The 26,781-nt window shown below is 53.5% G+C and overlaps 1 protein-coding gene across 7 annotated transcripts in view; it reads right to left on the minus strand.

Annotated features, from left to right (window-relative positions):
* The window catches only part of LHPP (phospholysine phosphohistidine inorganic pyrophosphate phosphatase), a 152,059-nt gene that overhangs the window by 82,747 nt on the left and 42,531 nt on the right, over positions 1 to 26,781 (minus strand). The window contains exons 6-7 of one of the 7 annotated variants that reach the window (XR_008651719.2): positions 24,943 to 25,108; positions 22,933 to 24,847 (exon numbers count right to left, since the gene is read on the minus strand). The exons of 3 other annotated variants lie outside the window; for them this stretch is intronic. Coding sequence is in view for 3 of the 4 variants with exons in the window: in XM_055246127.2 (XP_055102102.2) it covers positions 24,296 to 24,748 (453 nt within the window). In the remaining variant the exon portion in view is untranslated. Of the gene's footprint in view, positions 1 to 16,653; positions 16,746 to 22,932; positions 25,109 to 26,781 lie in introns of those variants that run through there. 3 more of the 7 variants (XM_055246134.2, XM_055246127.2, XM_055246162.2) reach the window with 3 other exon arrangements.

The following is a 26,781-nucleotide window of genomic DNA, read 5'->3' on the forward strand; positions in this document are numbered from 1 at the left end:
CGACCAGGGCAGATATGGTCCCTGCCAACCCAATGAGCCTTGACTCATGGGACAGCCCTGAGCCCCTGTGCCACCCCCTACGCCTCAGTCCCTGCATTCCGTATCCCACTGAGTCCTCCTCGAGCACCCCTGAATCGCTCCAGGCACACACTTGGGGTCTGGCCCTGGACTGGGGCCCTCTGCAGCATGGGACCCTTCAGGCCACATGGTCTTGTTCATCTCATCACCCTGCACACTGCTGAGCACACGGCAGGAGCCTGCAAAGCTGGGCTGTGTCTTGGACATAGTGCGGGTGGCAGGAGCAGGCCACCTGGGTGAGGACGGGGGGTTTGTCCACTCACACGGGGGTAAGAGAGGACAGAGGCAGGGAAGAGCCATCTCCTCGCCATGCAGTAGGCTCTGACCTTTACTTATTTAAATGAAAAGTCAACGTTTCCAATCAAGCGCCTATCCTTCTGGGAGGTCCCCAAGGTGTGCCACACTCTGCCTGGGCGACAGTGACCACCACAAGGTCATGGGGAGCAAGGGAAGCCTCCAGGCTGTGCTTGGGCAGACGCTCTCCCCTCCCCATCTGAGGACACAAACTTCTGGGTGACGTGGTCCATCCACCCGCCCTGCCCCCAACTCCGCACAAAGCGAAGGCAGGAAGCCGCTCTGGGGGTGCATTTTGCAAATCAGAGCACATGGTCCCTGGGCGAGTTTTCCAAGCCAAGCGGTCTCCCTCGATGGTCTCAGTTTATGGCCCTGTGGTTCTATCCAGAAGTGTGGGCCTGGCCAAATCTGCCCTCAGGAATATCTCAGATGCCTGCAGAGGCCAGGCCGACAACCCCAGGCCGTGATGCACCCAGCACTCCACTCCCATTGCTTCCCTGAACTACCTCCTGCAGCCATGTATTAATGGAGCTCCTGTAATAAGGTGCTGAGGATACCTGGGAAATAAGTCCATTTTACAGATGAGAAAACTGAGGCTCAGCAGTCTTCCTGCCAGCAAGCAGTGGGGCAAAGATTTGAGCCTGGGCTTCTTCTCATTTCCAAAGTACAAGTCCCAGCCCAGTCGAGCACCTGGACATCCCAGAAAGCCCCTTCCCCGGGACACTTCACCACCACGTGGCTAATCTTCCATAGAGGCCACAGGGACAGTTGGGACAGACATGCTAGCACTGTCCCGCTACACCCTTACCAGCTGGGTGACCCTGGGTGAGTCTGCAGCTTCCCTGGGAAACAGAGAAGACTTTCTATGCCTTCCCACGAGGCTTGGATGAGAACCACAAATGCAGACATGGTCTGGGAAGCTGAAAAGGCTTCTCCCAATAGGGAGGACTGTGGTGATTCAGTTTAACAAACGCAGAGTGTCCACCACAGGCAAGGTCAGGGACTTGGCTCTACATGGGATGGAGCGATAAGCAGATGGAGAGAGAATGAGGAAGCCAGGCTTCTCCCTGCTGTGGAAGGAAGGCATGAACGTGTAAAGGCATGAGGTGAGAAGGAGCCCTGTGCTGCTGGACTGGAATCAGAGGCACTGGTGTGAGCTCAGGCTTTTGGGCAGGTCCAGGTGGGCAGGGTAAGCACGGACGCATGTGTGTGGCACGCCTGCATACCATGCGCATCTTTCCTACTTCTGTCCACCACCAGGGCCTGCGCAGCAATGCCCAGAGACACAAGCACACCTGGGGCCCTGGGCTGAGGGTCTAAACAGCGCTCTCCACTGGAAGGAACTGGGGCTCCTTGGAGAAATGGCCGGTTCCAGGGCTGAAGCAAAGACTGAACAAATGAACCTGAAACATCTTTTTGGGCCAAAATGCAAGGAAGGGCTCAAAGAACGGTGAGGATGTGCCCAAAGGTCACAGGGCCAGCCTGAAGGGGCTGCCAGTGCCTGCGTCCGGGACCATCTGAATATCCCAATAATGACGGTTAACAGATGATAACCCACTGAATTACATAGGAAGCCAGGAGCCCACACTGGCGTACATAAATCAGTGGAAAGAAGAGAACATCTTCCCTTAAAGTAAAATGCCAGGAGTAAATACAAGGAAGAATGATGGAGTTATTTGGCAACCATCATAGAAATCACTCATTCAAACAAGAAATACTAAGGGACACTAAAACTGGCAGATGAAAGTGGGACATCGCATCGCCTCAAAGCATCTCCCCACAAATATGTACCAGTCACAAAGGGGAAAAACACGTTATGTGGTCGCCCTTAAACAAGAGGTCAAGGTTAACATCACCAATATTTGGGCAAACCAACGTTACATGCCTATGAGAACAAGCACAGCACCACTTCTATGCAATGCTAGCCCCAAACACGTAACCTGGGTTGTATCGTGAGAAAACACCACACAAAATGACCGTCTCATAATCTTCAAAACTGACAATCTGTGAGAACTGAGGCGAGGACAGGGATGTGTTCCAGGATGGAGTCCAGAGAGACCAGAGGGAGCTGCCTGTCCCCGGACTGGGTCTTCCTCTCTCTAGAGGAGTTCATGGAATGATTGGCAAAGCTTGAATGGGGTCTGTCTCTGGGAGAAGGGTGTATGGAATTTCTTTCTATTCCAGAAATCTGAAAAATTATTTGAAAATGAGAAGGCTGCGGAGACTCCAGGGAGTGCCAGGTAATTCTTCTGGAGGTGAGACTGTGTTTTGGGTACAACAGAAACAAGCTTGACATGGCAGCCAGCCCACACCCCAGCTTGCATGGGATTAGCACATGACCTTGAGATGGGGTGGGGGGTTGGGGGGCAGCGGATCCCTCAGGCCCTTGCAGCTGGGAGGACTCTGGAATTCCATCACCAGGGAAGGCCTTGAGGATATGGCAGGATCCAGGCAGGCCGAGGAAGAGGTGGCGGGACAAGTGAAGGGCACAGACAGCATGCACGAAGGCTCCAGGTGGGACTGGCAGGAGGGGAGCTTGGCGGGTGGGGGTGTCTTCATCCCAGGGACCTGGCCTCTCCAAACTCGCAGGGAACACTGGGAGGCCCCCAACACCCAGAGCGTGTTCTTAGGCGTCTCTCTGAGAAGGTGCCAGGGAGACAAGAAGGACGGGCTGGTGAGGCTGGTGAAGCCACCTCGGCCACTCTGCCTGCTTCAGGCCCTGGGACTCCAGGGCTGCAGGAGACTCTGATGGTGACCCTCGGCCCTGCGCGCTGTGGTGGTCTCCATGCTCATCATCTGCACCCGTGAAGGGTGGCAGAGGAGAGGGCCGGTGTCCTGAGGAATGGGCAGGTTTGTGGAGGCCTGGCTAAAGCAAGCCCGTGGTTCTTGGAGCTGGGGCCCCCAGGGCCCCAAGAGGCAGAGGGCACACAGGGCATGGGGGTGGCGTGGCATCTGGGAGGGAATGAGTGGGGTGTGAGCAGGGCCACATGTGCGGCCTGGGGCGTGGGGGATCTGGGCGTGAGTGTGTGTGTGTGTGTGCATGCACTATGAGGCCAGCATGAGAGTGGGCACCTGTGGATGTGTGGCCTGGGCCTGAGAACCTGTGGGGCCTGGCATGTGCACATGTGGATGTGGGATCGTGTGGGTATGGGGGCCCCTCGTGAGCACATGTGGGCCCGGGTGAGTGTATGCAGCTGTGCGTACATCGGCCCTGGCTCCAGCAGGCCCGGCCTGTCCCATCCCTGGCAGCAAGGCGCCCTCTTGTGGCCCGAGCAGGTGGCGTGGGGAGGAGGAAATGAGAGTGGGATGCAGGAAGGGTAGGGCGGGAGGCAGGAGGCGGCAGGGAGGATGCCAGGTGGGCATGCAAGAAGGCCGGATGCACACTGCCCTGGGGGCCTGGGGATCCTCGCTGGCCCCTGCCCACCGCTCCTGGCTTCACCAGGTTCCTCCCTCCCTGCATCGGGGGTGTCCTCTCTGATGCAGGGCAGACGGGCTTGGACGGCCTCATGGGATGCATGCAGGTGGCCTGGGCCCTGTGGCAAGGCATCTCTCCAGCCGCACCCACTTGGGACCACACTGCCAAAGACCAGCATGCCAGGTCTGCCCCTCACACCGCATCTGCAGGGCTGATTCCCCACACCCCTTCCCCGCTGGGGCGGCTGGGATCCTGCCCTCCCACAGGCCAAAGAGAGAGCGTGGGTGCGTGTGCGCATGCGTGTATGTGCGTGCATATGTGTGTGTGTGTGTGTGTGTGTGTGCATGCATGAGCCGGTGTCTAGGACCCGCATGTGAGTGTGGGACGAAATGAGGCCATCTCTGCACGGCTCCAGGGAGAGGGGATGCTGGGACAGAGTGCAGGGTGTGGCCCCTCGTCCCCCCACTCACGGATGGCTGTGGCCCAGGAGATTGAATCTATGGTCATGGAGCCCCCGGCCCTGAGCTCCTGGATGAAACCGTTGGAAAGTGGAGCACACTCCTCTGCACAAATCTTTGCTTAGTAACGAGGACAGACATGGGGGATGCCACAGTCGGAGTGCAGCCTCAGTGCCACCGATAGAAGTGGCTGCGCTGGGGCTGGCTGGGAGGTTCCTCACCAGGAGGCCTATTTTCAGCAACTTTCACTCGCCCATGAGAAGGGAGCCCTGGTCAGGTGGGAGCTGTGCGGGCTGCTCGCCAGCGGTGGGTGCGTGGGTTGGTTTCTGTTTTTAATAACCCCGCACTTTCAGGTGGTTTTCCTTCTTAAGAATCCCCCAACGCCTGTAATCCCAGCACTTTGGGAGGCCGAGGCGGGCAGATCACGAGGTCAGGAGATCGACACCATCCTGGCTAACACAGTGAAACCCAGTCTCTACTAAAAATACAAAAAAATTAGCTGCGCATGGTGGTGGTGGGTGCCTGTAGTCCCAGCTATTCAGGAGGCTGAGGCAGGACAATGGCATGAACCCGGGAGGCAGAGCTTACAGTGAGCTGAGATCGCGCCACTGCACTCCAGCCTGGGCGGCAGAGCAAGACTCTGACTCAAAAAAAAAAAAAAAAAAAAAAAAAATCCCCCAAATTCACAAACCCAGGGCACAGGCGATTGTGCCATAAAAAATAACTTATTCCTACAAGAGTGTTAGGTGGTGGCCCCAGGGCCACTCCAGGGGACCAGCAGAGCAGAGATCCATGATGCTGGGAGGCCAGCTGGGCGTCAGGAGAGGGGCTTGAACCTCCCTCCCTGGAAGGAAGAACAGCCCTAGAGGGCAGGGGACACCCGCCACATTCACTCAATCCCCCACATCCTCAACAACGCCTGGCCATAGTAGGTGCTTGGTAAATATCTATGGGGACCAGGCGGCTAACAGAGGACAGGGTTGGCCCTCCTCCCATGGGCAGTGGGGACCATCGAGATTTTAAAGGCAGTGGGGAAGGCCAGGCACTGTGGCTCACGCCTCTAATCCCAGCACTTTAGGAGGCTGAGGTGGGCAGATCACCTGAGGTCAGGAGTTCAAGACCAGCCTGGCCAACATGGCAAAACTCCGTCTCTACTGGAAATACAAAAATTAGCCGGGTGTGGTGGCAGGCACCCATATTCCCAGCTACTTGGAAGGCTGAGGCAGGAGAATCCCTTGAACCCAGGAGGAGGAGGTTGCAGTGAGCCAAGATCGTGCCATTGCACTCCAGCCTGGGCAACAGAGCGAGACTCCATTCCAAAAAAAATAAAATAATAAATAAATAAATAAAGGCAGTGGGGAAGGTCAAGTCTACCCTAGAAAGCCACCATGACCATGTGGTGGACCACACCCACAGGGTGGACAGAACCCCAGAGGCAGTGTACGTCCCACCAGCCTGGTCTAGCAGGACAGACCAAATGGGAACCGTTAGGGAAATATGCCACGCGGGAGCCACCACCATGGCGGGCCTCACCCTAGGGGCCGAGCTTAACTCTCCCCTGTTCAGCCCACACAGCTGGGGCTCAGCCCCACCTGACACATGAGGAAACCCAGAGCCAGGCAAGGCAAAGATCATGCTCAAACCGGGCGCAGCGGCTCCCCTGCAATCCCAGCACTTTGGGAGGCCGAGGCGGGAGGATCACTTGAGCCTAGGAGGCTGGGCAACATAGGGAGACTCCATCTTTACAAAAAATTTAAAAACTAGTTGGGCTTGGTGGCATACACCTGTTTCCCAGCTATTTGGGAGGCTGAGGTGGGAGAATCACTTGTGCCCAGGAGTTAGAGGCTGCAGTGAGTCATGATGGTGCTACTGCACTCCCGCCTGGGAAACAGAACAACACCACATCTCAAAAAGAAAAAAAAAACCAAAAGCACAAAGAGATCACGTCCAAGGTTACATGGTTAGCACGCGGCAGGGGACTGGGTCTCATACCCAGATTCTGGCAGTGCTCTTGGGGTCTCCGGGCAGCTAGACTCCCCCTCTGGAGGGTGGGGCTGGGCTTTTCTGTCTCCCTGCTGCTCTGGTTTCAGCCCCTGGGCTCATGAAAAGTCAGGGAGAGCACCCGGGGCTATCAGGCTGGGCCTGGGCACAGGGCACTCCAGCCTGGAACTACGTTTGGAGGCTGGAGTAGGGGGCCTTGTCCCTGGCTGTCCCTAACCTGAGGACAGTGGAGTTAGGGGAGCACACTGGTGGGTCACATCCTGGGACCTACCCACGACACAGAGGAACCTGCGCACAAATAAAACCACTGCTGCAAGATGGCTGAAAATAAGAACTGCGTCCAGCTATGTCTTCAAGGACAGGAGTCAGGGGCCTCTGGGCCCCCTTTCCTTCCTTCCTCACTTTTCCAGGCTAGAAAAGATGTAGCAATCAAAGGATTAAAAATGCAGATTCCCTGATACATCAGAACACAGCAGCAATGGTGAATGCTGTGGGGGATGTGCCCTCCCTGCCCCTGGGTCGTAAGCGCCACCAGCCCTGGCCATGTTCCTAAGCCACAGAGCAGCAGCGGAAAGGCAGAGGCCAACCCTGTGGGCAGCGAGAGGACTCAGGTGAGACTCCAGGTCTCAGAGGGGCTCTGTGACGGGCAGGCTCTGGCAGCCCTGGGGGCATCCAGCAGAGCCCAAGCGGCCCAGGTTCATGTTAAGGTTAGAGACCATTTTGGGCAGGTGGCCGGCCTGGCTAGGATGGTGGCCACAGCTCCTGCTGCAAGTTCATTACGGGCCTCTTCTTCCCCTGCTTGCTGTGGCCTGGCCACAGCTCCCCAGATCCGCCTGGGTCCCCTCCCCACCTCCCCACCACACACTGGAGGGGAAGAGAGCACTCGGGTTCCATGGACTTTAACCACAAAGGCAGCAACGATGGGACTTCTGGGGCTGTCACCTGTCACGTCTCCACCAGGCTCTCAGGTGGGTGGGTGGGTGGGGTCTAATGACCGACTTCAGGGCCTGCCCTAGGTCAGAAGCCCCTGGAGCCAAGTCCTGCTTACGTCCAGCCCAGCAGCAGGTTGTGTGTGTGTGGAGGGGGCCAAAGCGGGGGAGGGCGGGAGCTGACCAGTCCTGTGAGCCCCCACACTGGCTACTATTGTTTTGTGAGGCCCGGCCCCTGCTCAGAGCTCCAGCAACACTTGGCCAATTGGGGTGTGGCTTGAGAATGTTCAGGGGCACAGGCCTTGGAGTCAGGCAGAGGTGGGTTCGAATCCCGACTCTGACACTGATAGGCTGTGTGGCCTTGGGCAAGTTACTCCACCTCTCTGGGCTTCCATTTGCAAATCTAAATCGTAGGGGTAAGAAGGTGGGCAGCTTCTCTGGGCTGCTGCAGGGTGTAGACGAGCTGAGGCCGAGTGTGTGTAAGCATGAGCACTGGCCCCGCCATGAGGCATACCTGCGTTATCCCCCTTCCAGCTCCTGGGGAATGCGCTTCAGGGAGTGTCTTGGGAGAAGAGCACGTGTGAGCACCAGGCCCAGAGCACGCGCCTTGCAACATCTGTTGAGCGGCTCTAGGGAGAAGCGAGGGCCCTGCTGACGCTCCCTCAATCCCTGTCCCACCACTCCAGAGCCTTCCAGGACCCTCGAGGGACGTGCACGTTCCCAAAAGGCAAATTCCTGGGGTTGGGAGGCTGCCTACAGGGGTCCTACCTTCTGGGCCAACCCCCAGGCCTCGTGGCCTCACTCTGCAGCCACCTCCCGGCCTCCACGTGGGACCCCCTTCCTCAGCTCAGAGCCCCCCAGCCCTCAGCCCACTGGTTTTCCCACAGGCGGCACCAAGCCCAGCAGGGGGGTTCAGGTTTTAACATCTTTCCCCTCTTGCCCTGGACACGAAGCAGCCCTGGTCAGGAACCAAGAATGCTAATGAAGGTCAGTACCAGAAAGGGTGACTGTTCCTAATCCTGTCTCCCCTGCCCCAGCAGCCAACAGAAGGCAGGAAACCCAGCAGAGGAGGAGGAAGCTGACGCTGCCCCAACCAAAGCCATGGGGGCCACGACGGGGCATCTGCCCCCCCAGAAACCCCACGTTCACCTGCTGAGCCATGTGGACCCCACCAGCCTCCTTTCACACACCTGCCTCCGCCTCGGGTCTCCTCCCCACTCTCTCAGGAGGCCCAGCGTCCGGGACTGCCACGTGCTGACAATGTCCAGAAACCTCCCAGGACTATAAACTGGGAAGAACATGGGCCTCCCTCCCAGAACAGCTCGTGATGGTCGGGGCGGGGAGCAACAGGGTCCCCCCGTGGTGGGGGAGTAAACCCGTCTGGCCTCATCTGGTCAAGTTGAACATACGCTCCTCCATGACCCAGCACTGCCATCTATCAGCAGATCTGCCCCAGAAGGACTCACGCCCATGTGTCCAGGAGACACAAACCGTAACAGTCCTGGCAGCCTGTGCAGAAGGGCCAAACTGGGACCCACCCAGATGTTCCCTCCGAGGGATGGGCAGAGAGGGGTGTTCGAGCCACAGAGGACACGATGAACAAGCCACAGCTCAATGGTACAGTGTGCGATTCCATTTGGATAAAGGTCAGAGAAGGAAGAGCCAGCACCATGTTGGAGGGAAGCCAGCCATGTGGGAGAACAAAGCAGGCCCCGTCACTGCAGCCACTGTGCCCACGGCAAGGTGGGGCTGCCTCCGGAGGACTGGGCGTGTGAATCAGGGACTAGGTCTTCTGGGGAGCTGATAGCCTCCTAATTCTTGACCTTAGAGTGTTCGCTGTGTTATTCATTATGCTATGTATTCAAATTTTATTCACATCACAATTGTTTAACGTCATACTTTGTTGTACATATTTTACCACAATTTTTAAAAATTTCCAGGCTGAAGTGCAGTGGTATGATCATCGCTCACTGCAGCCTCATGGACCTCCTGGGTTTAAGAGATCCTCCTGCCTCAGCCTCCCGAGTAGCTGGGACCACAGGTGGGTGTTACCACACCTGGCTAATTTTGATTTTTAATAGAAATGAGGTCTCGCTATGTTGCCCAGGCTGGTCTCAAACTCATGGGCCAATTTAATTTTTCTAAATTTTTCAAATGAAAGCATGACATAAGGCCAGACACGGTGGCTCATGTCTGTAATCCCAGCACTTTAGGAGGCCGAGGCGGGGGGATCATTTGAGGTCAGGAGTTCGAGACCAGCTTGGCCAACATGGTGAAACCGAATCTCTACTAAAAATACATAAATTAGTTGGGCGTGGTGGTGCGTGGCTATAATCCCAGCTATTTAGGAGGCTGAGGGAGGAGAATCGCCTGAACCTGGTAGGCAGAGGTTGCAGTGAGCCAAGATCATGCCACTGCACTCCAGCCTGGGTGACAGAGTGAGACTCTGTCTCAAAAAAAAAAAAAAAAAAGAAAAAGTATGACATAAAGTAGATTAGTGATTGTCTGGGGCTGGGTGGAATGTGGGGGGTGCTTTGCTAATAATAGCTAAATGATTTGAGGCTTCTTTTTGGGGTGATGAAATGTTATAAAATTGCGGTGACGGCTGCACAACTCTGTGAATGTATGAAAACCACTGAGTTATACAGCATGGGAATGATTTCTAATAAAGTTGTTACCAAAAGAGACAAAAGAAAAAAGTGTACAGGCTTAAACTGGGCTGTGTCCCACTCTGTGTGACCTCAGGTGAGCTAAATGACCCCTCTGACCCCAGAAGTGCCCACCTACACCAGAAGCCACAGCCTCTATCCCGGGCAGGACCAGAGGGCTACTGAGAGGATGTCTGGGATTCATGGACTCATTGCACAGTGGATTTTTCCACAGGCCTGTTCCTGGTGCCCTTCCTTCCCTGCACTGCCAGGATGAGTACCTGAGGAACTTGGAGTGAACTCCCAAGCCCAGCACTGGCCCTTTCTCTCCACCGGCGCTGGCTCGGATTGCCCTGGCTGGTCTGTTTACACAGGAGGGCAGGAGGAGGGTCCTGACTCCTGGAAGGCTGACCAGGGCCACCACAGCCTGGACCCCCCGCCGCCCTGCTAGCCACTCACTTTGACATGTGACTGCTGAAAACTTAACACCAGGTTCACTTCCTTCCCTCACACTCCACGTAGCACAGAAGAAAAATCTGTCATGTTGCAAAGCGAATCCACAGCCTTCTCGTAACAGGAAACACTCTGAAGTCCGTCGCTGCGAAGTCTGGGAAGACCCAGGACAAGCTGCTGCTTTGATGGCAGCCGCCTCCAAGGTCAAAGACCAGGCGTGGGGGCACTCTCCCTCCCGACCCAACCAGCTCCACAGCCACGCACCCTGCAGCCCCTCGTCTTCCAGCTTTGTGCAAGGCGGCTGGAATCCCAGATTGGCTGGCTGCCCCACTGCGGGGAAACCCCTTCAGCACCCAGGCCCCAGCTAGAAGGGACCTTGCAGGACGTCAGGAATCACGGTCCAGGAAACTTCCCCTCTCAGAAGGGCAAACTGTTAAGAACATTCTGGGCTCATAAAACATCTGCCAGCCTTGGGTAAACAATAAGAGAAGACCTGAGGCGAGCTCTGCATCGCGGCTTTATTTACGCAGCAGCTCCAGGACTAGCGCGGGGCTTCCCAGGCAGTGGCGCCTTTGACTGGGTGGTGGCTGCGGGGTGTGGCGTGGAACAGGGAACAGAGTGATGGGGATGGTGAGGGGCCACACTGTCTGGCTTCTGGCATTTCCACAGGAAGACAGGTTGGTGGGGATATAAGAGGCAGGAAGGGTCTGCGGCTCAGATGTGCCAGTGGCTCTTCCTTCTCCACTGAGGACAGAGAGGGCATCTTGGAACTGGGCAAAACGTCCCTTCCCTCTATTCATTTGTCAGAATGGGAGGGCACAGGCTCCCAGCCCAGCCCCATCCTCCAAGGAAGATGAGGGCTGCCTTGACAGGCAGGCAAGCAGCGAGGGGTGACAGTGCTGGGGGCCGTGGGCAGCAGTGCACTTACCCACTGGGCCCCGCATCCAAACGTGGAGCCCTGCCTGGGCCCTGGAGTGAGGCGGGGCCCTGTGACTGCTGCAAAATGTGGCCCCAAGGGCAGGACATTCCAACAGGGAAAAGTGCAGGCAAAAGCACTCGCCCAGGGGACTGGGGGCGGCCAGGTTCCAGTCCAGCCTCTGTAAAACCTTGCCAGGTGGCCTTGGCCAAGGTCCTAGCTGTCCCATCTGAAAAAGCCTCTCAGGGCAGGGCAGCAGCACTCTGGGGCTGCAGGACTCATGGCACCATGAGGATTTGCCACCCACGGCACAGGACCCCCCATGGAGGAGACACTCTTGTCCAAGGCCTGGGCAGCAGGAATGCTGTGGCTGGATGAGACCTCGAGGGGTCCAGGGGAGCAGCCATGTCCAATGCGCCAGGAGTCCTGGGAACAGGGCAGGTGAGGGACACCCAGAAGGCCTTTACCTGCCAGCCAGGTGAGGGCCACACCGTGGCTGGGCAGGACTTCCACAGGGAGCAGGTATGAAAAGAAAGCTTTGTGCTTCCCTGTCCAGGGCTCTTGGGCAGCCCTGCCGGGCCAAGCTCCAGACATGCCTGCCCGGGGATGACGCTTTACTGGGGAACAGGCCCTGCAAAACTTTCCCTCCAGAGCTAAGCCACCTGCAATCTCTCCCAACCCCGAGGCTTCACTCTCTTTGGGCCATTTTATAATGAAAGCAAGAGAAATGGATACATCCAAGGTGACAAGGAGATCTCACTGCCAGTGAGCGGCCGAATGCCACTCCTCAGCCGCCTCTCGGCCTCTCAGACTTCTGACAGCTGCCTCAGAAACACAATCGTGTGTGTGTGTGTGCACGTGTAAGTGCGTGCTCCGTACTAGAAGACCTTGGCTGAGGGCACGTCCCGCAGCAGGACCAGTGGGAGGCCTCAGTCAGCCCTCCGGCTTCTCTCCCTTCCTGGTGCCAGTGACTGGGAGGACTGACCGCTTCCCCCGCCCACCAGCTGCCCAGCCTGGATGGCCTCCCCATCCTGCCCTGGCCTCAAACCAAGTGTGAGCACAGTTACTCACCACAGGGCTCTCTGCCACCTGGGCCCAGGACAAGGCCACCCCTCCTCCCCCTTCACTCTCCCATTTCAGCCAAGGCTAGGCCAAGGCCACCAACAGAGGACAGAGCCTGGAAGGCCTTCTGATGCCCAGCTGACCCATCCAGTGGTCAGTGGCTCCTGTCAGGCCTCTTTGGGCCACTCGCAGGAGATGAGAGGCTCAGCACAGGGCTGCGACAACATGCCTCAGCTGCAGAGGAGACACAGCTGCTGCCCCTGGGGGGCTCACCGCTGTGCAGAACGGGGCCGTGCTGAGATGCCAGAGGGCTGGGGGTGGCCCTGGAAGGGTGAGGTGCTGCTCCATAGAGCCTGGCTGGGGGCATTTCCTGGAAGGAAGGGATACTGGCCCAGTGGCAGGTGCCCGGCTGACTCCAGAGGCTGTGTGCTGGCCCCGGGCCGGCCACACATCCATAGGGAGCACCACGTAAGCACTTCCAGTCCCAAAACAGCCCTCCAGAGAGCGAGGCCCCATCAGCTACTCATCCAGGACCCCACGCCCCTCCAGCATTTCAGTATATCTGTGTACCGAGAGTACCATCTGGAGGGAGAAGGGGACAGTGCAGGAGGAGGGCAGCTGCCACCTGGGGCCACCAACACTCATGCAGAGGCCAGCGAACCTTTTCTAGTAGCCACATTAACAAAAATTTAAATAAATGGGTGAAATTAACACGAAATATCAGCATTTCAACATGCAGCCGATATAAAAAAATACTCACGAGCTCTTTCACAATCCTTTCTCCCCATCTAGTCTCTGAAATCCAGTGTGTATTTTACACTTCCTGCACGTCTCACTGTGGACGAGCTACAAGTCACCCCCTGCAGCTCGCAGCTACTGTGTCTGACAGTGCAGCTCCAGAGAGTCACCAGTGGCTGGGAGACCTCCCATCCCTTTAATTGGGGCACAGCTACACACGCAGAGCCCCACCTCCTTTGATGCCCATGTGGCCTCCCCCAGCAACTGAGTCCCCACCTTAGCCAAGCTAACACTCTTCTCCCTTTGTCCTGCATGTTAACAAACACAGATTTGCATCCTTACAAACAAATCAAAAGATCTGACATTTTAAATCTCGTTAGGAACAAACGGGCTAAGTCCCATCCTCTTTAACAGAGGCAGGTGACTCCATGTCTGGAGCTTGGTGGATATGGATGGACACGGATGGATATGGACGGTAGTGGCCGCACGTGCTCCCCACCCTGGCCATTTGCTGAGGGCTTGCTGTGTGCCCGGCACTACACTGATTCCTTTCCTACAGCATCTGAACACATGGATACACAGGATAACACATACACGGGGGCCTGTTGGAGGGTGGAGAAGGGAGGAGGGAGAGGATCAGGAAAAATAATTAATGGGTACTAGGTTTAATATCTGGGTGATGAAATAATCTGTACAATAAACCCCCATGATACATGTTTACCTACATGTGAACTTGCACATATACCCCTGAACTTAAAAGTTAAAAAAAAAAAGGAAGAGGCCAGGCACGGTGGCTCACGCCTGTAATCCTAGCACTTTGGGAGGCCAAGGTGGGCAGATCAAGGGGTCAGGAGATTGAGACCATCCTGGCTAACACAGTGAAACCCCATCTCTACTAAAAATACAAAAAATTAGCCAGGCATGGTGGCGAGCGCCTGTAGTCCCAGCTACTCAGGAGGCTGAGGCAGGAGAATGGCGTGACCCTGGGAGGTGGAGCTTGCAGTGAGCTGAGATCGCGCCACTGCACTCCAGCCTGGGCGACAGAGCAAGAATCCATCAAGAAAAAAGGAATGAATGAAGGAATGAATGAATGAAGGAAGGAAGGAAGGAAGGAAGGAAGGAAGGAAGGAAATGTGGTATATATACACCATGGAATACTACTCAGCCATAAAAAGGAACGAAATAATGGCATTAACAGCAACCTAGATGGAGTCGGAGACCTCAAGGAACGGAGGTAACTCAGGACTGGAAAACCAAACACTGTATGTTCTCACTTATAAGTGGGAGCTAAGTTATGAGGATGCAAAGGCATAAGAACAATACAATGGACTTCGGGGGCTTGCCGGGAAGGGTGTGAGGTAGGTGAGAAATAAAAGACTACACACTGGGTACTGTGTACACTGCTCGGGTGATGGGTGCACCAAAATCTCAGAAATCACCACTAAAGAACTTATGCATGTAACCAAACACCACCTGTTCCCCAAAAACTACCGAAATTTTAAAAATTACCAAAAAAATCATTATGAAGACGCTTGTAGAAAGAGGCCATAAAACAGTGTTCAAGGAAAAAGGAGGCTGCAAAACAATATCATCCTATTTTTATAAAAAGAAAAAACCAAAATATTACCAGTCTGTTTATCTACGCAGAGAAGGCAGTGTGGAAAGATTTGGCAAACTGTTGATGGAGTTTCTCTCTCCAGGGCCGGGCGCGGTGGCTCACGTGTATAATCCCAGCACTTTCGGAGGAAGAGGGGGGTGGTTCACATGAGGTCAGGAGTTCGAGACCAGCCTGGCCAACATGGTGAAACCCCGTCTCCACTAAAAATACAAAAACTAGCCAGGCGTGGTGGTGCACCCCTGCAGTCCCAGCTACTCAAGAGGCCGAGGCAAGACAATCACTTGAGCCTGGGAGGCAGAGGTTGCGGTGAGCTGAGATCGCACCTCTGTACTCCAGCCTGGGCGACAGAGAGAGACTCTGTCTCAAAAGAGTTTCTCTCTCTCCGGGAGACAGTGTCATGGGGGATGCCCACCTCACACTCTTCTTCAAATAGCATGCAGGTAACCGGAATGTGAAAAGCACCAACCCTTGCTGGCGTAGGGTGGGCACAGCCTCCCTCATGCCCATCTGCATTCGTGGGCTGTGGGGAGCCTTCTTCAGAGGCCCATTCTCAGTTTATAGGGGCACCTGGCCTGGGCTGGCCAGAAAGACCCCAACTGAGGTGGCATTCAGGACAGACATGTTTCTCATCCAAGGAACTGGAAGAAGCCCAGTACACAACATGGTACAGTTCTCCCTCTCCACCTCCTGCCAAGCCACACCACTGTGTTCCCAAGCAGGGAGGTGTCACTTGTGCTCATGGGTCACAGATGTGCCCTGAGACGCACAGGGCGCTGGGCTGGGCTCCTGACGGCTGACGCCAGGCAGCACCTGGCATCAACTATAGGGCCCCGAGGTCCGCTGTCAGTGGAGAGCCCCTCGCCTGGGAGCAGCAGCAAGACCAGGCTCTGCGACCTTTGCAGGAAAGGCAGGATTGGGGACTGGGGGACCCCTGGCTGGTCTCTTGGAAAAAATGTTCCTGTGGCTTGTGAGTGGGGTCTCCCTCACTCCCTTAGGCCAGGCCTAACCAAGGGGAGCCACAAAACTCAACTTCAAGAAAGAAAGAAGGCCCATATGTCATACATGTCGGGGGCTCCATGGGGGCCCCCAAGCCTGGGAGGGTCTGGGAGGTAGCTGGAAGGGACCAACTTCCTGACCCTGGACCCAGGTGCACTGAGACTTCCTCACTCACCTCGCACTCAGCCATGGCTCCCAACCCACAGGAGAGACTTCAGAGTGATGGTCAGGCCCTCTGATCTGTCTTCTCTGGTCCTGCCTAAGCAGACCTCTCAGGACAAATGTAACTGCCCCCACCCCAAATCCAAGTACCTCCAGGTAACCATGTTTCAACCAAGTCTCTCCAGCATCTGCAAAGATGTACTTTCTCTGAATGGCCACAGTCGAAACCATCTAGCATAAGGCAAGGCAACACTCTGATGTCCAAGATCCTCTCGATGACCAGGCGAGCTGGAGCTTAGGTACCACAGGGCCCTCCACATGCCCCGGAGCTCCCAACCCCTGACAGCTGCTCCAGGCCAGGCAGACTTTTGCCAGCAAATAAAACACAAGCTTCTTCTCGAGATGGAGGTTCTGTTCCAGGGCATCCCTGAGCAACCCTCTGTCGTCTCCAGGCTCTCTGTGTCTCACAGAGTGGAGAAGGTGAACAAAAGGAGAGGGAGGCTGTCCAAGGGGCTGAGTGCCCACAGCTGTAACTGCCGCAGTGCAGGGTCTGATTGAATTGCGAAGGGACAGCAGCACAAATTCGGCCCAATTCCCCGGTGGGCCGCCCAGGATGGACAGTGCCTTTGCTTATTTCTCTCTGCACTGCACACCGTTCCAAAACCCAGACCCTGTATCAAAAGCCACTCTACTTTATCACTGTCTGCTATAAAAGACCACTCAGCCCTGTTCTTAGAGGTCCATTACATACAAGATAGTGAATGCCCACATACTGCTCTTTGATTTGGAAAGAATATCCCCTTTATTTTGAAGAACAAAACAGAATGAGGACGTGGTCATCCCCTGGAAGGAAGGTGAATAAATTTGACTCCAGCTGGCACTGACCTGAACTTCCCGGTCCGCACCTGCAGCGCTCTCATTCCGCACCGCTGGGCACCGCCGACGTCGCCCACGATATCGTCCCCAATCATGACGGCCTGTCACGGCAGTGAAATATGCTCAGAAGTGATGTCAGGAGAGTTTTATTTCCGGGCTCCTTCATCTTTTTTTGACATAATAAATGGCTTGATTTGATGTTTAAAACCACCATCATACAAATTAAACAAGATAATATTGTCATCGTATTGATTAAAAGTCAACCCACCTTGAATATATCTCACACTGCCCCCGTAGGCCACAGCTTTGAATGGTATATATTTGTGCAATTTGAAATCAATCAGCAGATGTCAAAGTGATTTGGCGCCCCAAGGACGAGCAGGGATGCTGAACGCTGTCCGGCCTCCGCTGGAACACAGGCTAAATTTTACCTGACCCTAAAGACTCTGTAACCTGGTTATTTGCCCTTGATTCCATGAAAGTGAAGCAAATCTCTGGCAAATCTTTGTAAGTTTTGCTTTATATAGGTTTTGCTTTCAACGGTGAAGGTATTGCCTTAAAAACCAAATAATATACCAACCAAAATTCACACACACACAGAGGAAATGCTGACAGCCTGGGTGTCATTTCAAAAACTAGCCTCTGGGATAAACTCTCTCACCTGAAAAAAACAGAAAACCAAACTATGAACCAACAGCTTTCAGGACACCGGACATCAAGCAACGAAGGACAATGACTTCTGAGATGCAGGAAACAAATGAGGTGGCTCCTGTGACTGCCCCCAGCGTACTGCCTTCGATGCTTCCAGACTGTGGACACAGGAGGGGTGCTGTGAACTCAAGTTTGTCCCCCACAAATTCACTAGCCGGCAGTGTGACTGTATTTGGAGACAGGGCCTATAAGGAGGCAATTCATTAAGGTCGAATGAGGTCAGAGGGGGCCCTGATCTGATGGGACTGCTGTCCTTACCAGAGGAAGAGACACTGGAGTGCACTCTCCACGCAAGCACAGAGAGGCCATGGGAGGACACAGCAAGAAGGCAGCCATCTACAAGCCGGGAAGAGAGCCCTCACCAGAACTAGACTTGCCGGAACCCTGATCTCAGGCTTCAAGCCTCCAGAATAGTGAGAAAAAAAGTTTCTGCTGTTGAATCCACACAGTCTGTGGTGTTTCGTATGACAGTCTGGGCTGACTAATCAGAGGGAAACCCAGGTAGAGTCCAGTAGGATCCCTGAACTGAGGAGACAAAGCTAGGATTCTGGGGAGACCTAGGAGCAGAGTCCACAGGACAGGGAATCAGAGAGGAGAGGGCTGCATGGAGAAAGAGCTGTGGATATCGTGGAGGGTCCCCTCAAGTACTCAGCAGACCACTGCCAGCACATGTGAGGCAGGAAACTCCCTGAGCCTGGGAAAGAATCACACCAAATGACTAGAGAAAATGGTGCCTGTGTCTCAGGCAGGACTGTGTGTGTCTCAGGCAGGACTGTGTATGTCCCCACTAGCCAGGCTGGGAAAGCTCACTCACGATGCACAGGGCATTGAGTGCGATCTCAGAAGCTGCTGGCTTCGCTGTGAAGAATAATTTATCCAGGGCAACCCCTGCTCTGGTGCTGCCCCCAAATCTTAAAAGCAAGATCTGGAAGGATCAAACTGTTTTCAAGTAATTTAATTGCATCCCAGAACAAAGTTCGAAATTCTTTATGGGCACACAAAAATATCCAGCACCCAAAAAGAAGGTAAAATTGATCATGTATGGCACCCAATAAAAAATGATCAGACGTGCAAAGAAGGAAAATATTATGCAGAAGGAGGAGAAAGATGAGTTCATCCAAACTGAGCCAGAACTGACAGAGAGGTGAGAACGAGCAGACGAGAGCATTCATCAGCCCTTGTAATGGTATTCCATGTGTTCCAAAAGTAGAGAAATGGAAGATAAAAGAAAAAATCCAAACCAAGCTTCTAGAGATGAAAACTACAATGTCAGGGATCAAAATACACTGGGTGGGATTAATGCCAGAAGTGATACTGCAGAGGAAAAGATGAATGAACCTGGAGACATGGCAATAGAAACTACCCAAAATGAAACAGAGGCAGAAAAATTATTTTTAAAAATGAACAGAGCATCAGTGAGCTATGGCACAACTTCAAGTGGCCTGATGTGCATGCAATTAGAGTTTCTCAAAGTGAGATGAGCTGGGGCACAGTGGCTCACACCTATCATCTTAGCACTGTGGGAGGCTGAGGTAGGAGGATCACTTAAGCCCAGGAGTCCAAGGCCAGCCTAGGCAACACGGCAAGACCCTGTCTCTATAAAAATTTTTAAAATTAGCCAGATATGGTGGCTCGAGCCTGCAGTCCCAGCTACTGAGGAGACTGAGGTGGGAGGATCACTCGAGCCAGGGAGTTTGAGACTGCAGTGAGCTGTGTTCGTGCCACTGCACTCCAGTCTGAGCGACAGAGCAAGACCCTGCCTCTAAATCAGAAAAAAAAAAGTGAGATGAGAGAAGACACAAAGATATTTGAAGAAATAGTGACTGAAACTTTTCCAAACTTGATAAAAATAATAAATCCATAGATCCAAGATCCCAATGAACACCAAACACAAGAAACACGAAGAAAACTGTATTAAGGCACATCATAATCAAATTGCTCATAACCAGTGACAAGGAGGAAATCTTATAAAACAGACAAAAAAGAGACATGTTACATACAGAGAAACGAAGATAAGACGTTAGATTTCTTGTCGGAAACAATGCAAGTGAGAAGACTGTGGACTACCGTCTTTTAAGCAGTAAAAGAAAAAAATGCCCACCTAGAATTCTGTACCCAGCAAAAATATCTTTCCAAAACGAAGATGAAATAAAGATATTTCAGACATACGAAGCAGAAATAATTCATCACCAAGAAATCTACCCTACAAGAAATGTAGACGAAGTCCTTCGGGCAAACGGAGAATGACAATAGCTGGAAATACACACCAACACCAGAAAAATAGCTTGTGGGCATGTGCTGACCTTCTGCCTGCTTACTTCCCTCCTCTGCTGGCTAATTCCTCCCAGGCCTTCAGGACTCAGTTCCGGTGACCACCACCTTTCCTCTGCCTCCAGGCTGGTTTGCGTGGCCTCCCAAAGCACTCTGGGATCACACCCTGGTGCCACCCGTGTCACAGTGCAGCATAAAGGACTCTGCTCATCTTACCCTTCCAGAAGTAGGAGCTCCTTCAGGACAAGGAATCTGGGTTGACAACTGGCACTTGGTTGACGCTCAGCAATGTGTCTTGAGCAGATGAGTGCTCTGCATTATGACACGGCTGGCTGTGTCTGGACACACTTATGAGGCTCAAATAAGACTTCCCATTGGTCACCCACATAGAGTGGAGGGAGTCGTACAGTCCCCGTCAGTGTGGCCAAAATGTCAGTCATTTGTGGGTCTCCTTTTGCCACATTAACGTATTATTGCTTAAATGGACTCATGCTCTTTTTTTTTTTTTTTTAATATAAATACATGTAATTTAAAGACAAAACAGCTGGGAGTGGTAGCGCACACCTGTAATCCCAGCACTTTGGGAGGCCGAGGCGGGTGGATCACTTGAGGTCAGGAGTTCGAGACCAGCCTGGCCAACATAGTGAAACCGGTGTCTACTACAAATACAAAAATTAGACCGGCATGCACCTGTAACCCCCAGATACTCGGGAGGCTGAGGCATGCGAATTGCTTGAACCTGGGAGGTGGAGGTTGCGGTGAGCTGAGATTGTGCCACTGAACTCCAGCATGGGCGACAGAGTGAGACTCGGTCTCAAAAAAAAAAAAAAAGTAATAATAATTTTAAAGAAAAAAGAACCGACCAGCTCCTCTCACTCCCCTACTCCAAAATCTGATTAAAAGCTGGGCGCATGGCCGGGCGCGGTGGCTCATGCTTGTAATCCCAGCACTTTGGGAGGCCGAGGCGGGCGGATCATGAGGTCAGGAGATCGAGACCATGGTGAAACCCCGTCTCTACTAAAAATACAAAAAATTAGCCGGGCGTGGTGGCAGGCGCCTGTAGTCCCAGCTACTCGGAGAGGCTGAGGCAGGAGAATGGCGTGAACCCGGGAGGCAGAGCTTGCAGTGAGCCGAGATTGCGCCACTGCACTCCAGCCTGGGCAACAGAGCGAGACTCCGTCTCAAAAAAAAAAAAAAAAAGCTGGGCGCAGTGGCTCATGCCTGTAATTCCAGCACTGTGGGAGGCCGAGGCAGGCAGATCACTTGAGCCCAGGAGTTCCAGACCAGCCTGGGCAACATGGTGAAACCCGTCTCTCTTAAAATACAAAAAATTAGCCAGGCATGGTGGCGAACGCCTATAATCCCAGCTACTTGGGAGGCTGAGGCAGGAGAATGAGCCAAGATTGCACCATTGCACTCCAGCCTGGGCAAGAAGAACAAAACTGTCTCAAAACAAACAAACAAACAAACAAACAAACAAACTACAGGTCTTCTCACTGGAATTCAGATGCTAAGCGGGGCTAACCGATAAATACACAAACCAAAATCAAGACAAAATGAAACGATGACTGTGAAGCATGCCCAAGCCGGGGGAGTTTTACTGAGTGTGTGTCCCATCGATTTGGACTCTGCCTGCAAGGATGGGTCCAGGTGGAATTTGCTCTCCATCTGGCGGAAGGGGACCACAGAAAGGGGGGGCGGGCCCGATGTGGCCAGCAGACACACAGACTCACTCCTGTCTCACGCTGAGCTAGAGCAGTGGGGTGGAGATCCCAGCTCTGCTGTTTGCTGGCTGTGTGACCTTGGGCCAGCCTCTACTTTCATCTGTAAAATGGGTATAACAGGTGTGGCGTTTAAAGGAAATCATCTTAGTGAAGCACCCAGCACAGGGCCAGGACATAATAAGTTATCTAAACATTTTTTTTTTTTTTGAGATGGAGTCTTGCTCTGTTGCCCAGGCTGGAGTGCAGTGGCGCGATCTTGGCTCACTGCAAGCTCCGCCTCCCAGGCTCACGCCATTCTCCTGCCTCAGCCTCCCGAGTAGCTGGGACTACAGGCGCCTGCCACCATGCCCTGCTAATTTTTTTGTATTTTTAGTAGAGACGGGGTTTCACCGTGTTAACCAAGATGGTCTCCATCTCCTGACCAAGTGATCCGCCCGCCTCAGCCTCCCAAAGTGCTGGAATTACAGGTGTGAGCCACCGCGCCCGGCCTAAACATGTTACAAAGGAAACAGAAACATGAGGAAATATTTTGTTGAGGAAATTCCCTATCTCACCAGGTCCGAGAGGCCCCCGACCTGCAGCAGGTGCCCTTGCTCTGATTACTTGACACCTTTGCCCCAGGCCTTCGTGGGCCAGTGCCAGGTCAGGCAGTGGACACACAGTGTGAATCAGACAGATGCAGTCCCAGCACTTACGGAGCTCACGACAAGTGCTACACACAGACATTAATCAGGTAATTCCACAGTCTCACCATCAGGGCCTGGGATAACGCACAGGAGGCTGTGAGGCCTGACCTCCTCTTGACCTACTGGGCTTGTGGGTGGTGAGGAAAGGCTTCCCAGAGGAGGTGAGGTTCTGAGCTCTGCTCTGACAAGCAAAAGGGGCCAACCAGGTTGTAGGACATGGAGGACAGGGGGGACACACCCAGCAGGGGCTACCACACATGTGTTCACTACCCATCTCCCCACCATTCACCAGGGCAGGCCATGCCATGAATTCCAGAAAGCACACACATATAAGCCTGAAGCAACTGTCTTGGGAACTGTCTCCCAAACAGGCCTTCAGATAACCAAGGAATCACCATTAGCTGTGAGAAAGGACAAAGAGCCAGTGAGGCCCCCTGAGGCCAGGGAGGTAGTTTCAGCTGAACACGGAGCTTTTCTGCCACTCGGCATGGACTCGTCACGTATCATAGTCAAGCAGAGGCCAGAGGGACCTCCCTCAGAGAAGCCACGGGGGATGGTGGCGCTGAGAGAGCTCAGAGGAGGTGGCTGAAGGCCGCAATGTTGAGAATTCTACCAATGACTGGTAGCCGCAAGCCACCGCGAGACATGAGGCACTGAAATAAAACCACGTTCTCCTGGTGTGGTGCTCTCCACTTTACACTCTCCACGGATTTTCTCTGATCTTTCCTCCACCCACCCGTGATTCCCAGTGTGTCATGCACACGGGTGACATACTATTTGACTCCAGGCAGAGCAAGGACATACATTTTAATGTAATCATGTGGTCTTTATTTTTAGATTAATCTATTATGGTAAGTGAGAGATTCTGGTTTTCCATTTATAGTAGTCATCAAAAGTTCCTTTTAAAATACATTTATTTAAGTAATAAAATGAATCAATTTTAAGAAACGTGAAGTAAATAGAGCTAGTGGCAAGTACCCAGATATGGTAAAAATACCCAGATATGGTAAAAATTCAAAGTGTTTTTTCCAGAATGACTGATGTTAGGGAAAATCCTGCCAAATCCAAATGAGGTTTTTGTGTCTATCAAACCAGCACCCGGCCAGGCAAGACACAGCTAGTGGCACCGTGTGCTCCCGGGAATGGGACCAGCACCAGTGTCCGCTGCATGCACAAAGGGCACTCTAAGGGTCGGGAAAAGCCAGGGCTGGCCGGGCAGCCCCCATGGCTGCTGGCATCTGGCAGCAGGGCTGGCCAGAGCCCCCCGTATTCGGGTCCCCTCTGCCCTTCTCAAGCAATTGTCTTCATACCATGAGGTCAGCGGTGAACATTCACAGCACTCCAATTCAGGACCATGTCCACTGCTGCCAGAGACTCTGGGGCCATCCTGCTAGAAGGTTCCTTGGAAATGGAATGGGTCTTCCAAGTATTACACGTCATCCTACACCTGCATGCTTCTGGGGAAAATAAAACTGTGTGCGTGCTCTTCCCACACACAGAACCAGACGGCACACAGGTTTCCCTCCCAGAACAGAGACTTGTTCTTCCTGGGCTGGGACATGTGTGGATGTGGCCCACGGGGACAGGACCAGAGGAACGTGGTCTCTTGGAGGACGAGTTCTCATGCAGGAACAGCGTGAAGCTTCTGCGGGATAAAGCGAGGCTGCATCCAGGCAGAGCCCCAGGAAGCTGTCGGCGAGGGAGGCGGAGGCTGGGGGCCGGGACGCCAGGGCCGGCCGGCTGGATGCACAGCTGCCTGGAGCAGCGATGCCTGTCCAGGCCAGCTTGTGGGCTCCGCATACCAAAGTGCGCTCAGGACCCCGGGGGATTCCCAGATTTACTCTCGGTGAAGGGCAATAATCACGCAAGGAGGAGCAATTATTGCCAAATCGTTTAGGATTTAAAAAATCACTGGCAAGAAGATAGAGGTCAGGAGGTGCGCTGTCAGGGGAAATAAAAATACTCCACCTGCCAGGGCTGGGCTTTGCTTCCTTTCAGACACGACATGGTGGGGGGTGAGGTGGAGAAAAAAATGAAAGGTCGGACCCCCCAGAACCCAGAATCCAGAAAGCCAGAGGGAGGCGCCACAGTCCCAGAGGGAGGTGTCCTGGGTCCGGTGCTACAGCAGTCAATCCTCCCTCTTACGCATCTGTCTGCCTGCCCTGGTCTCCTCTTCACAAATATTTTCCTTATCCAGGGGCTCTGCCAGGAGGATTAGGGTGGGAAGCAGCAGGGCTGGGTGGTGAAGGTGGAGCGAGCTCAGTGTCTGTAACTGCAGCCCCGGGGGGCACATATCCCCCATGGAGATGCCTTGAGATGACGGCTCACTCTAGGATGAGCCCTGGATCCAGGCCCCAAAGGAACCCAGGCTCCCACAGAGACCTGGAGACAGTGCGATGCTGAGTGATTGCCACTGTGGTCCCATAGAGACCTGGAGACAGTGCGATGCTGAGTGATTGCCACTGTGGTCCCATAGAGACCTGGAGACAGTGCGATGCTGAGTGATTGCCACTGTGGCCCCATAGAGACCTGGAGACAGTGTGATCCTGAGTGATTGCCACTGTGGCCCCATAGAGACCTGGAGACAGTGCGATGCTGTGTGATTGCCACTGTGGCCCCATAGAGACCTGGAGACAGTGCGATGCTGAGTGACTGCCACTGTGGTCGGACGCCTTCATAAGGAACAAGACTAACAGCAAAACTCAAAGACCACTTTAAAAAAAAAAGCCAGAAATCATGGTGTTGGTAAGGATGTGGGGAAACAAGCATCTGTATACGCAGCAGGTGGGGAAGGTGAACGAACACACGTTTCTGAAACAGAAATAAGCAACATGCATCACAGCCTCCCAGCCACATCACTAGCATTTGGAGCAAATAATTAGAAATGTACAAGAGGATGTACATACAAGATGTGTTCATCAGGGTTATGCACAAGAGCGAAATTGGAAGCAGCCTCATCTCCATCAATAGGGAATGGTCAAGAACATGACGGGAGTCTCAACAGTGGAACAGTATGCAGCCGTGAAAACTGGTTTGTTAAAGTGCTTCAATAAGCACAAAGAAAGCTGTCCCCTAAAAAAGAACAAGGTCATGTCGTTCGCAGCAACAGGGATGGAACTGGAGGCCATTATCCTAAGCAAACTAACACAGGAACAGAAAACCAAATACTGCATGTTCTCACTTATAAGTGGGGGCTAAATACTGAATACACATGGACACAGGGCAACAACAGACACCAGGGCCTACCTGAGGGTGGAGGGTGGGAGGAGGGTGAGGATTGAAAAACTACCCCAACAGGTACTAGGCTTATGACCTGGAAGATGAAATAATCTGCACAGCAAACCCCCAAGACACACAATGTACCTGTATCACAAACCTGCACACGTATCCCTGAACCTAAAATGTAAGTTAAAAAAAATTGTTCCCAATAGGATATTAAGGGGGAAAACTCAGATTTTAAACAGCAGATACAAGATTATCCCAATTTTGTGTTAAAAATGTATATATAGCCACCAAAAATTGGCAAGATCGAGCATGATCTGTGTTATTCTAGGCTGGTGAAATGATGAGTGGTTTCTTTTCTTCTTGTACTTTTCTGAATTTTTCTTAGCTCCTTTAATGAGCATGAGGTGCTTCATAGATATTTTAAATACTTGTGTTTTGAGAAGAAAATAAAATCCACTAAAAAAAAAAAAAAAGCCTCCAAGGGAGAAAAATTCCGAAGGAAAACTAAGCCATGAGGTCTCAGAGCACCTTATGACTAGGACACATCACAAAGACAAAGCCAGGGCCGGAAGCTCCTGCAACTCCCGTCAGTTTCAGACCCACAGCTGCAGGGCTAGGTGCCAGGTGCCAGGCATCGGTGGACAGTTTCCAATTCAAACCAGGGCTGCAGGAGGGCTGACCCCCCCTGGGCCCATTCTTTCAGTGCTGGAAGTGGGCACAGCCCAGCAGGCCAGCCTGCTCCCAGTCAGGAGTTGAGCAGGGTGATCCCCACACTGACAATCCAAAGAAAATGCCCAGGGCCGGGAGGCGAGGCTCAGCCAACAGAGTTCGCGGGGAGGCCTCAGTGGAAACACCCATGGGGGAGGGAGGCAACAGCAGAAAGAACTGGCCCAGAGTGGCCCCCATGTGGACAGACATGCACTCCCCACTCACCAGCCTCCCCCTAGGGGTACAGACTGTCCCCAGACCCCTATAGTTAGGACTGATGCCCTGAGAATCAGGGAATGAAATGGTAGGGCACCCTCCAGTTTATATGGCCAGGATTCTGGATAAGCCTGCAAACTTCACCCCCATTTTTCACAGGCAGTTCTGAGGGCGCGAGCCATGAGGATCACCGCAGCCTCATGCCTACCCTCCCCACCTGAAATTCTGTCTACCCCCCTCACTTCAAATCCTGTCTACCCCCTCGACCTGAAATCCTGCCTACCTCCCCACCTGAAATCCTGTCTACCCCCCTCACCTGAAATCCTCCCAACTCCCGCAACCTGAAATCCTGCCTATCCTCCCACCTGAAATCCTCCCAACCCCCCAACCTGAAATCCTCCCTACCCCCCCACCTGAAATCCTCCCTACCCCCCTCACCTGAAATCCTGTCTACCCCCCCACCTGAAATCCTAACCCCCCCACCTGAAATCCTGTCTACCCCCACCCCCCGACCTGAAATCCTCCCTGCCCACCCCCCCACCTGAAATCCTCCCTACCCCCCCTACCTGAAGTCCTCCCTATCCCCCTCACCTGAA

This window comes from Symphalangus syndactylus, chromosome 2, assembly GCF_028878055.3.
Source record: "Symphalangus syndactylus isolate Jambi chromosome 2, NHGRI_mSymSyn1-v2.1_pri, whole genome shotgun sequence".
Classification (NCBI taxonomy): domain Eukaryota; kingdom Metazoa; phylum Chordata; class Mammalia; order Primates; family Hylobatidae; genus Symphalangus; species Symphalangus syndactylus.